General features: G+C 34.1%; 2 protein-coding genes across 4 annotated transcripts; one reads left to right on the top strand and one right to left on the bottom strand.

Annotated features, from left to right (window-relative positions):
• Nucleotides 1-802: 802 nt before the first annotated feature.
• On the top strand, nt 803-5,231 carry LOC112782942 (outer plastidial membrane protein porin). The gene is made up of 6 exons (XM_025825624.3): nt 803-1,281; nt 1,410-1,477; nt 1,828-1,938; nt 3,862-3,948; nt 4,097-4,305; nt 4,680-5,231. The coding sequence occupies exons 1-6, from the start codon at nt 1,233-1,235 to the stop codon at nt 4,984-4,986; spliced, it is 831 nt and encodes a 276-aa protein (XP_025681409.1). The 5' UTR covers nt 803-1,232; the 3' UTR covers nt 4,987-5,231.
• Nucleotides 5,232-8,127: 2,896 nt separating this feature from the next.
• LOC112782825 (hypersensitive-induced response protein-like protein 2) lies at nt 8,128-11,357 on the bottom strand. 3 transcript variants are annotated; one of them, XM_072230860.1, is made up of 7 exons: nt 11,069-11,209; nt 10,405-10,907; nt 9,987-10,184; nt 9,389-9,509; nt 9,207-9,298; nt 8,983-9,079; nt 8,128-8,737 (listed from the first exon to the last, which is right to left on the bottom strand). In XM_072230860.1, exons 3-7 carry the CDS (start codon nt 10,173-10,175, stop codon nt 8,370-8,372), a joined length of 867 nt encoding a protein of 288 aa, XP_072086961.1. In that variant the 5' UTR covers nt 10,176-10,184; nt 10,405-10,907; nt 11,069-11,209; the 3' UTR covers nt 8,128-8,369. The 3 variants fall into 3 exon arrangements, with proteins under 3 accessions (XP_072086961.1, XP_025681220.1, XP_025681221.1); XM_025825435.3 differs by lacking the exon at nt 10,405-10,907 and having other exon boundaries at nt 11,069-11,357; XM_025825436.3 differs by lacking the exon at nt 10,405-10,907 and having other exon boundaries at nt 10,908-11,070.
• Between the last annotated feature and the right edge of the window lie 1,187 nt (nt 11,358-12,544).

Below are 12,544 nucleotides of genomic sequence, written 5' to 3'. Positions count from 1 at the left end.
AGTTGTCAGAAAAAATATCAAATAGAATCATATATTTTTTAAAAGTAATTTAAGTAAAATATTTTCAAGGACTAAATGAATATCATGTATTTTTAATATCTAAATTTTTCTCATAAAACTTTATGTCATAGATAACCTTTTATTTAAAAATACTAAATTGATATCATTGTTGGAATCTAGTTAAAAAAAATAGTACAAATCCTATATGTAACCATGTTGAATTGGTTGAAAACAGCTTGGAGGAAAAGAAACAAACCATGTTTTTCTTTTAATTTTTAAGTTCCGTTTAAACTATCTTGGAGAAAAAGAAACAATCCATTTTTTGAAGAGAAAAAGTTTAATTCTGTTTAAACTAGCTTGGAGGAAAAGGAAAAAATAACGAGAGCAAAATGAAAATTTTGAATTGGCATGTAGCCCTATTATTTGTTCATTAAGCCCTTTAAACCTCTTCATCCTATCCTTCATTGGAAAAAAAGTAATAATATAATCGATTAATTTTGTTTATATAAAAAAATATTGGTGTTTTTATTAGAAACGAAATTATTTAGAGTAATTATAGGTTGATAAATTTTGTAGACAAAAAATCAATACGTGAAGAACGTGTTGAACACGTGGTAATATGCTAACCAACATACGGAATGATGTGTTAAAACTTAAAATACGTGAGGAACATGTTAAATATTTTTACAATACTGTAATACACTTTAAATTTAAATATCAATATTCAACTAAAATACCATCTTTACTTTTATATTAAAAATAATTTCTGAATATAATCAATGATCACTTTTAATTTTAAAATGAAACCCAAATGAGTTACATCACATCCGACGGTCACAATTATCCAAAGCGAACCCTCCTTTCAAAATCCCACGGTTACATTATGCTTTAAAAATTAAAACCTTCGGGAAAAAAGTGTCTAAACTTTGAGATATATAAATCCTTATGCAACAATTCAAACTATAGCAAAAAAAAGTTATAAAATTCAGTAAAAGATTTAATTATATTGAGATTAAAAAAAGTCCGATAGTTTTCTAAAAAACCCAAGAAAAGAAAAAACCCCGAAATTAGGGTTTTGGCTGGGGGAATTATCTTATTTAATTATCATATATATATAAATTTCCGCGGAGGGTTTTCATCTCCACCGTTAGCCCACTCTTGTTATTCGATTCCTCTTTCCACTTTCCGTTTCCCAATTTGAGATCTGTGAAGAAGAAGAAGCAGCAGCAGCCATGGTTAAGGGTCCAGGTCTCTACTCTGACATTGGAAAGAAAGCCAGAGGTACCTTCACTCTTTCTATTTCTAACAAGCTAATCGTTTTTTTTTTTATGGAATTTTTCAGTGTCTGATTTATTGATTTTTAATTCGTTTCTTTTTCTTTTATTTGCTTTGTCTTTTGTTTGATGTAGATCTGCTGTTCAAGGATTACCACACTGATCAGAAGTTCACCGTCACCACCTACTCACCCACTGGAGTTGTGAGTGTTTTTATTTATTTATAGTTGACTTCATTTTCAATTTGATTGAGCTGGATTCAATTTCTTCCATATTGGTCTGTATGATGCTCGAGTTGTAATGGAGTAGGTGAAATGACTGTTATATTGAACATGATTGTGTATAGTTTAGGTATTTCTCTCTTCGTTAGGGTATTGTTCTGTGGTTTGTATTGTTTTCGGATGCATTACTGTGATAGCAATGATGTGGTGTTGTGGGTTACCATTGAAATGAAATGTAATGTAATGTGTTGGGGTGACTTAATTGGAGGATAGTTTTGGTTACTTGGAATGAAAATGGAACCTTATTATTTGGTACTCTTCTCTTGCTGCAGGCTATAACATCAACAGGGATCAAGAGAGATGAACTATTTATGGCTGAAGTTAACACTCAGTTGAAGAACAAGAATGTCACCACTGACATCAAAGTTGACACCGATTCTAATGTAAGCGCAGAGTTCTCTTGTTTGGATGTTCTATTCTTTTCTTTTCGTTACTTTATTCTCTCTATTGTCTGGTTTCTGATTTGTTTAGTGGATCAACGTTTACACAGTCTAATGAAGCCCTTAACATTTAGTTAGTGATTCATGCTTAAAGGGCCATACAATGTTTGCAACTAATTATCCAATTTGCTGACACCAATATTCAGTTTTACTAAACAAATAATTGAATGTAGTTCATTTTAAATTGTAATTCGAGGGCTTTGGTTACTCACAGGCTGTTGTTGAAGTGAATTCTTTGCATTCCATTGACTATCATTTTTAAATGAAAAATACTTTTATTTTCCTCCCACTGATAGTCTGATTTTGATTTCAGTTTCCATGATCTGAGATGGCTTGAGTCGACTCTGACAGCCATATAATATACTATGTTTCTGTCTACATAACTATTGAAATTTTCCTGTAGCAAGTATGTCAAATACTCTCTATTGTTAAAATTTGATTCAAGTACAAGCACTGGGGCAATGAAATACTCAAGGGTATTCAAGGGGTATTATTTATCTTATTGTGTTATGTTTACCACAGTGTTTTAAAATATCGGTTATGGCGGCGCCATGGTGGTATGGCGTGGCGGAATTTGGCCTCGCCGCCATACAGAGGCCACCGCAACGTGGTTTTCACGGCGGGTGAAAAGGCGGCCGCAATTGCGGTGGCGCCATGGCGGAACGTCATTGAAATGGCGGAAATGGCGGGGATTTTCGGATTTTTTGAAAAAAATTGGGGGTAATTGGGTAATTTAGGAAACCCTAAGTGATACCTGTAACCCTAATTAGCCTCTGTTATTCAAAAACTTCTCTTCCTCTCTTATTCACGTAAAAAATGGCTCTCCGTCTCTGTTCTCTCTTCTCTGTGCCTGCCGTCAGCGCCGATCTTCGCCGCTGCCTGTCGCTGTTCGTCGCCGCCCATCGTCGGTGGTCGCCACCTGTCGCCGCTGGTGGTTGCCGTCGCTCATCACCACAGTTCCCCCTCTTTCTGGTTCGTAGTTACATACATTCCCTTTTTTTCTTCGTTGTTCGTTCAGTTCATCGTCTCCTTCTCTTCCCTCATAAACCTCTCTTCCTCCAATTTTTTCCCGTTCAGTTTAGTTCACTATGTCAACTTCCAGACCAGCCCCTGATTCTAATACCCCTGCCCCTGCCTCTGCCTCTGCTGGTCATGCTGCTGGCACTGCTCCTGCTCATCCTGCAGCTGCTGTCCGTTCCAGTAGAATTGAAGCAATGGGGGGAAATGAGCCTACGAAAAATACTAGGAGAAGACAACAAAATAGAAAAAGGAAACAACCTGCAGCTCCAAAGGAGGAACCAAGTTTATGAGAGCTAGAATTTAGATGGTTTATTTCATCATTCTTTAGTTTAAAGACATGATGAGACAATGGCTTTGGTCTTTCTTTTAAGTTTTTAGTTTTTATGTTCCATGTCTTATGTTTATTTGCTGAATTTTCTATTATATTTGCTGCATTAATTGGATGTCTTATGACTAGAAAAATGATTATATAGATTAGATTTTATAGTTTATTATATTTGCAATTTTTCTACATGTTTTTTTGTACATATATATGCACTTTTTAGGTAATCCCATTTCCGCCATTTTCCACAACGCCATCCGCTATTATTTTATGGCGGATTTTTGGGTCACCGCCATGAGCCGCCATCCGCAATCAAAAACTGTGGTTTACCATCTTGACACTGTATTTTAATTGGGTGCCCTGTTTGGACAATATTAATGCACTTTTCGGGAGGTTGATATTGGGCAATATAAACTTTAATTATAGTGTGCTCGTAGCTGCTATTGTCAATTTTCTTGAAACCCAATTCAGGACTTACCTGTTATGTATGCTTTACTAATGTTAATCATGCTTTTGCGTTTCAGCTCTTCACAACCATCACTGTTAATGAGCCTGCTCCTGGTCTCAAAACCATCTTTAACTTCAGAATTCCTGATCAAAGGTCTGGAAAGGTAAGACATTCATTTGCAGTGTAAACCTTACATCTCCATAGACGAGTGGATTATAAAATTTAAGAAATGAACTCATTGAAACTATACTAAACCTTGAACTATATATTTCATTGGCAATAAGTTGAGTTTTGTCTGTGTTGGTGAACAGGTGGAAGTTCAGTATGTGCATGGCTATTCTGGAATAAGCACCAGTGTTGGGCTCACTGCAAATCCAATTGTTAACTTCTCTGGTGTTTTAGGGACTGACGTACTTGCAATTGGTTCTGAGCTCTCTTACGACACCAAAATTGGGGAGTTCACAAAATACAATGCTGGAGTGAACTTCACCAAAGCTGACTTGGTTGCCTCTTTGACTGTGTGAGTGATTGTTTCTTCATTATCCATGTTCTTTTTTGTTTCGTCCCAACCCCTACAGTTAGCCTTTTACATCTAAGTGCTTGGGAGTTTTGAAGCTAGTCTTTAATACAAGTTTTTCTTAGCTTGCTTTTTCACATTATTTTTTAGAAAATACTCTTATAACTTAATCCACAGCTGATTATTTAACATTGTGGGCTCAATCAAGGTCCCTGCTTTAGCATCTCCCATCCCCATTGTTCGGACTTGTATGTTTTTGTATTTCAATGGCTTCCTGTGGAACAAGGCTTTATTATAGTACTTTCCTATTTATGGATGTTTGAACTGATTTATTGTATGTACTGATATGCAGTGGTATTATGATTTCTTGTATGCAGGACTGACAAAGGCGATACCCTGAATGCGTCATACTACCATTTAGTCAACCCCTTGAACAACACTGCGTTTGGTGCCGAGGTGACTCACAGTTTCTCAACCAATAAGAACACCCTCACACTTGGCAGCCAGCATGCACTAGACCCCTTGACCACAGTGAAGGCTCGGATCAACCACTCCGGCAAGGCACATGCCCTTATCCAGCATGAGTGGCGTCCCAAATCATTCTTCACCATTTCCGGGGAGGTCGACACCAAGTCTTTCGAGCAGAGTGCCAAGATTGGATTGGGTTTGGCTCTCAAACCCTAAGGGATTTTGAGCCATCATGGCAAGATAGACATTTTAGGAAGCAATTAGTTTGTTTGTCAGACTGAATCATTTTCTTGTGGTTGTTTCTCTTGGAAGAAGGGTCCATGGTATTTTGATTGCAGTTGAGCAATTCAACGTGTATAAATAAGTACTAGATTATTTCTATGAACCAAATGGTAGCTTTTGCAAGCCCTCGTTTGTTAAACTGAGAATTGATGCTCAATATTTGAGGTTTTGACCTGCGAGATCTGTATCTGGTTGTTTTTCCACAACTACCGCTGCATTTATTTCAATTGTGCTTATCAGGTGTAGCTGTCATTGCATATTTGCATGTGATGAACCATTAACGCTTTCTGGCACTTTCACTTGCTAATAAAACATCATATTCATAGGCCTCGAGTTGGGTCCCAAGAAAATTTGCCTTCATTTTTGTATATCATGCAGTGATGGCCCTCTTTTCTTCTGATTCTTTATTCCGTAATAGTAAGACATTGATATTTAGGTATCAATTTTGTGGCTTAAAAAGATAAACTACACTGAAGGGGCAAGGCATAGTTTCTTTAATTCTTATTTTGTAAATATGTTATGAATTCATTGGAATTTATTTTTGATGCATTGTTAGTCTCGGTGCATCAACACTAATTTCAATTTATTATTCATAATGATTTCTCTTCATGTAGTTTAGATTAAGTACCTCATTTTAAAACTTGGATAGCAAATCTACACAAAAGTTAAAATATTATCAATTAGTGAAATGATTCTCCTAAATCAATAATTTGGACATATCTGACAACTGTATAGAATTATGTTCCAAAATGCTAATAAGATTTAGTTTTGTAAGGACACAATAAAGATGTTTTTTTATGTCCAAGATGATGTTCAAATTTCCGAATTCTTGGTTAAGAAACTAGGTAAAGAACCACCAAATTACATGCAAGGACGAGGTAGCGAAAATCAAGATTTTATGTAAAATCATAACAATAAATTCAACACATAAAACATGAAATCGTGAAATTGTTCTACTTAGTAGAATTTTTTATAATTGATTTACTTGTTCAAAATTATAATATCAAAATGTTTTAATAATTAAATCAAGATTCTAACTAATTAACGGTGGTTTTTGTAACTTCCAGTTAGGGATGGCAAAAAACCTGAATCCGTAAGAAAAATCCGTGACACGAGCAAAATGGGGACCCCCGCAAAATCCCCACAGGAACGGAGACAGGGATTGAGGTACCCACCCCATGGGTACTCGCTAAATCTCCGCTAATATGAAATTACTAAAATATTATATATATATACAAGTTAACGTGAAACTCTGAAATTCTTATATATTTAATTTTTTTATTTAGAAATAAATTAATGATGTGAATAATATCTAAATTTGTACTAATTAATTATTCAAATTTGTATTATTATAGGAGAGAGTATTAGCACCGAGCTATGATCGTTGATCAAGATTTGTTATGATACTATGTTAAAAACTTTTTTATTTTGTTTTATTTAAATTTATATGTGGAAGATTTTGAGTTTATGTTATTATGTTGAATGTATTTGGATTGTCTTTAATTTGATATATTTTAGTTGAATCGTATAAAATTTTATCGTGATCTTTTTTTATTTTTAAAATTTAATATTTACGGATACCTCTCTCGCAAAAAAAAAATAATAATAAATGAAGACTTGTAACGAAAATAGAAAAAAAACGAGAATGGAAAACGAGGGAGAGTGCCCGTCCCTTGGCTACCCATTGTCATCCCTACTTCCAATGTACTTATGTTAATAATAATATTTGCATGCTAGTGTTGTCAATAGATGAAACCAAAGGCAAATATGGCCATATCCAAAGTTGTCTGTTGAAAGTTGAAACCACCTAAGAATCAATGCATATTCGCATCTGCTCATAACATAGGGAAGCAAATGCTGTTACAAAAACAAAGCAACTTTTGTTTTGTCATTGGTTCGATAAATTTTGAAACCAGCTAAATAAAACTATATTATCTATGCCCTTTTTCGTTTATTCATATAGATTGTAAAATTGTAAATTTTGAATGAAACATGCAAAAAATTTTAGGTAAACTTATTTGTATATGAATATTGATATTGAAAATATTCAATGGACTTAATAATATATAAAAGTTATAAATTTTAAAGAAGTTATTAACAAGGTAACGGTACTGATGATACCCTTAAATTTTATGTACCTGCCAATTAAGTAAACGGGATGCAATCTTTTCACCGTAGTGACAAACACTGGATCCAACAAGTTACCTAATAAATTTAAATTAGTTTTTCTTATAATGGATTATTTTGTCTCTAGCAATGGTTTTGAATGAGACATGATGTTTGAACATATATTCTTTGGGATGGTATTTCCAAAATGCTAAACAGCAAGAAAGATATATTTCTAATAGTAAAATTGCATTTACGTCACTGAAATATATTTATTTAAACATGTTCAAATAGTACTCCATTTTTTTGGATAATGTTACGGTGGAAAATGATATTTTGTAAAAAGTAAAGATTATTTTTTTTAGTAAAAAAATTTTCCAAAAAATTTTATCAAAATGCTCATGTTTCTTGTAAATTTAATAAAAATCTTCGCTTTTTTATCCAATTCAACTCTCCACCAATTTTTTTCTTTCTTATTAATAACAGTTCTTTTAATGTAATAATACACCGGAATTCGTGATCCACGAATTTACTATTCAAGTTTCTACGAAATTCACCAATGTAATCATGTTACTTATTGCACTTTAAGTCAATGGTATTTTATCATTTTTAAGTGGATTCCTAATTATAAATATGTATTCTTCCTTATGGCTAACATTGACAAGTCGTTCCTTAACATTGTGTGATAAGAATGAATTAAATCACCATTGTCGTTTCCACTAGAAAGAAGTTGAGGTGATAAGGATTGACTCACTAAAACACAAAATTAGAAAAACTGAAAAAATATTAGTACAACTAGAGGAAGATAATAAATGTCTACTTGCCTAGTGACTTGGTCAGAAATCTCCTTTAACATTAAAAAAAACAAAAGTTTCAATTGCAAATTTCAACAAAGGGGTGATTCAGTGCTGTATGACTGAGAGACTTAAAATAGCACTTCTTCAGTTAAAGTAATTCTTGCAAGAAGCCTTTCACAATAATAATAATAATACGATTGCCAAGCAATTTTGATATATGATTGTCATCAAACTATACATTCAAAATTGAATATAAGCATATGTTATTGCATACTATACTTTCTCCTATTCACTCCTTACTATTTTATAAAACAATATAAGCATAGACACCAAGCATTCACAATGAGTATTCACCCGGAAAGAAAAACTAACATGCACATTATCTTGTCACTTTTACCATTCCTGGCAAAAGCTTTAAATTAAGTTCTGTGAGGCATTTCCCTGAAGGAGGCCGTCTCGAATCTGCGTAGCAATGTCCCTCACTGCACCAGGGCCGTGAGGTATGAACACCGATGAGGACTTTGAAGATGCACCGATTTCCTTCATAGTATCAAAGTACTGAGTCACCAGTACCATGTCCATCACATCCTTGGCCGTTGTTCCAGGCACGTTTTCAGAGAATGCAAGGACGCTGTCCCTCAACCCGTCCACAATGGCCTGGCGTTGGCGAGCTATACCGAGTCCCGACAGATATTTGGACTCTGCCTCTCCCTCAGCTTTCTTGATTTGCAGAATCTTTTCTGCTTCAGCTTTCTCATTTGCAGCCACCCTCAGTCTAGCAGCTGTTGAACAAAAAGCACACAGGATCAGGATATATGCACGATTGTAATGATAAATTGAATTTGACAATCATGAATATCCCCAGAAGAACATATTGTAAGAAACATAATTTAAATTCCAGTGAAGGGACATCATACATATATGTCTTTTTTTAAAAATAAAAAAGATATATTGAAGCACATTTGTGAGCAAATCTAAGGCAAATAAATATATTTAAATGTACAGAGAGAGATTAAAACATAGTTACCTGCATTGATCTCATTCATGGCTCTCTTAACATTAGTGTCAGGTTCGATATCCACAATCAGGGTCTGGACTATCTGATATCCGTAGGTAGACATGGCCTAAAACATTATGGATGAAGTAACTTTTAATGAGGGAATAATTGCAACCTTCACTGATCTATTGAGGAAATATTCTCAATATTAAGAAAGCAAATAGGAATCAGGAGACTGTAGAAAAGAATAATACCTTCTCAAGCTCCTCCTCAACAGACTTTGCTATATCATTCTTTTGTTCAAACACCGCATCCAACTCTAATTTTGGCACACTAGCGCGAATAACTGAAGAAATGAACATAATCCACGTAAAAATTAAAATAATCCACAAAAGAAAACCATGAATGAATGAAGCAGAAAAGTCACCCCACCTACCATCAAAAACATATGATTGGATCTGCCCCCTTGTGTTTGAAAGCCTATAGAAGGCATCAGATGCTTTGTCAGCCACAGCTCGGTATTGCACGGACGCAACCACAGTGACAAATACATTGTCCTAACAATTTAATGACAGTCAAAATCTAACAAAATACAATAAAATTTTATTCAAAATGAAGAAAAATAAATCCTGAGAATGATACACAAAATATCTTTTGCAAATCTTCAACTAAAGAAATTTACTGCAGCATAAAATCCAAAGAAACAAACTGAGCATCATAGTAAGGAACAGGGCAAGGAAGCAAATAAGAGCATCAGAAAGTTATTTGACATCTCAACCTCAAATTAACTAAAACACCATTCATTGCGCATGAGTTAGATCAATTATAACCAGTAATGCATTAACAAGGACTCATTGACAAAATTCTCAGTTAGTTGAGAAAATGGAAAAATTAAAAATACAACCAACAAATCTTCTCAAATATTTTTTATGAAGTCATTTGAAGTCATGTCAACAAGAGAACCAGAACTACTAATTGCAAATTAAATAACAGACCCGTGAAACAGTGCAAATGTAGGAAAGGAAGCACTCTACCTTGGTTTTCGTTTCGCAACGAACATCAAGCTGCTGCACTCGTAGTGATAGTGCACCAGCTATCTGGTAACCAAGACACCAAGGTAAACAATGGCATCCAGGCTCCAGAATTTCATCAAATTTTCCAAAATGCTCTTTGATAGCCACATTTGACTGGTCAACTTGATAGCAACCAAGTGCTTGACCCATCCTTCAGTTCTGCAACAGAATAGCACAACTCATAAAAAAATTATATTAAACCTATGAAAATATGCATCTTTCCTCAACAGGTTTGGATAGTCAGCAACAGGCCATAGATCCAAAACCCTTTATCATAGCAGATATACGTACAAAAAAGGTGTCTTGAACAGCAGAATTGCAAACCAAAAAGTATAATAAAGAATTAATGAATTACAGCAAAGGAAAAAAAAAAAAAAACCTCTTAAAAAGGATTTTCCAAACAAAAAAGAGAGTAGCTGCAAAGGTATCATCTTCATTTTTTTCCAAGCATTTATCAGAGCATGAGAATTGAGTCAGAAAAGAAAAAGAAAAAGAAAAAAAATGTTAATACTAATTATTTTTTATGAGTTCAGAAGTAATCAATTACAACCGTAAATGTTTACAGCTGATAGTTCCAACTATTTCTTCTACTCTAGATAGTTCAAAATCAAAAAGACTAACCACAACAGCAGAATAAACATAAATTCATCATTAGATAATAGTAGACATTTCTAACACACAATTGTTCTATTTTATTCCTCTTTCTCTTTTTCCCTCAGAACTAAGCAAAACAAAGCAAGAACCCTAAATTTTAGAACCAGTGAAACGTGAATTTCAAGTCAATCCTTCAGATTATAGAAACCAAAAAGCACACAAATCAGATAAAGACAAGTCGAATTTTGAGGTAACTCCAGGAAGCAAACCCAAAAATTAACACACCACCTGTTCAAGGGAAAAAAAAACAACAATTGAAACGCTTAACACACACACAAAGATGAAGCAAAGTTTAGAAGAGAAAATTGAGCAAGAAAGTGATTAATTTTTTGCGAGAAAGCAAACCAAGAAGATAAATAAAAAGAATTGCAGAAGAGAAATGCAACCACCTTGGGTTTACCGAGAAAGAAGCAAAGATTGAAGATATTTCTACGAATCTTCCTTAGGAGGGAGTGGTGGTACATATATACAAAGCGCAAAGCCAAATAAGGAAAAAGACCCAATGAGTTATCCAGTTAATCGAGTATTCTGTGAAGTTGTTAATTATTGTTTAATATATTTCACTAAATTATTATTTAATATTTTTAATTATTAATTTTACATAAGATAACTATGTTAATACGTTTGAGAGTTTGCAGCGTCATGTAGATCAATTTTGAGTTAAAATTTTATCCGAACGGAATATTAATTTAGGACTTTTAAAATTTTATTTTATTTAAATTTTATTCAAAAAATTTTTAATTTATATTAAATATATTTCTAACTGTTAATTTTTTTAAAAAACATAAAAAATTTAATAATAACTTCACAAGAATAACATTTGTAACATTCTCACTATTAGAATATTATGCTTTTGCCAATGAATAATAGCTCAAATGGCATAGTCTTCCCATACTCAATTAAGAGGTTGTGGTTCCAGTCTCCTATCTTTGGTAAAAAAAAAAAGAATATTATGCTTTTGGCTGCGCTACTCTGATAATTCGACATTACGACGACTCTTAACATATTTAAATACTAAAAGAAGAGCCTGGCTAAAAGGGAACACCTGTAAAGAAGTGAGAAAATCGTCCTCGAAAGGGTTCTCACTATAGGGTTACAGAATTGCTATAATAAGATATGTAAAATAAAAACTGTTTTCAGGGTACAGTGATCGTTATTCGCCTTATGTATTGATTCAAAAACCAAATGTTTACATTCAAAAATCTGAAATCCTTTTTAAAAGAAAAATCTATTTATTCTTCAAAACCCAAAACCTTTTATATCAAATATTAAAAGTTTTTCCTAAACAGTATGAATGACCAAACTGTTCCAAGTATATGTTCATTAAGTTTAATACTGAACCAGTTTGATTTTTCATACTTTACTAAACCGAAAACTCAAACCAATCACGGCTTCCGCCCCATCATATAATCAATCCCGGCCTCAGACCTAAACAACTCAATCACCATCCAAAATCACTACAATCCAACCAATTTCAGTTACAAATACAAGTAGAAAGATTCAAACACAAACAAAGCAGTTACATCAAGTATAGCAATTAGCAGTTAAACATAATTATTGACATAGGCAAACCAATTACAAGTTTCACACCCAAACAATGTCACATAGATACATATGATGAATGTCTATCCTATTGACTCGTGATATCACTTGTCAGTTCAAAATGCCAACCCGACACATTCCCGTGAAGACGACGACAGACGCAAGACAGCGGCAGTTCGCGAGGATGGCGCGAGCTCGTCCCTCCTCCACCGGCGCTCTCCTTCTCTCTCGGACCTCCTCTCTCCCTTGCCAACAGCGGCAACGGCGGTGGTAGTGACACCCACCGTGCCACCTTCCTCTTCTTCCCCATTCTCCCTTTCCCG

The sequence above is a fragment of the Arachis hypogaea genome, chromosome 20 (genome assembly GCF_003086295.3).
Source record: "Arachis hypogaea cultivar Tifrunner chromosome 20, arahy.Tifrunner.gnm2.J5K5, whole genome shotgun sequence".
Lineage (NCBI taxonomy): Eukaryota > Viridiplantae > Streptophyta > Magnoliopsida > Fabales > Fabaceae > Arachis > Arachis hypogaea.
This window is presented reverse-complemented; position numbering and strand designations above follow the sequence as displayed.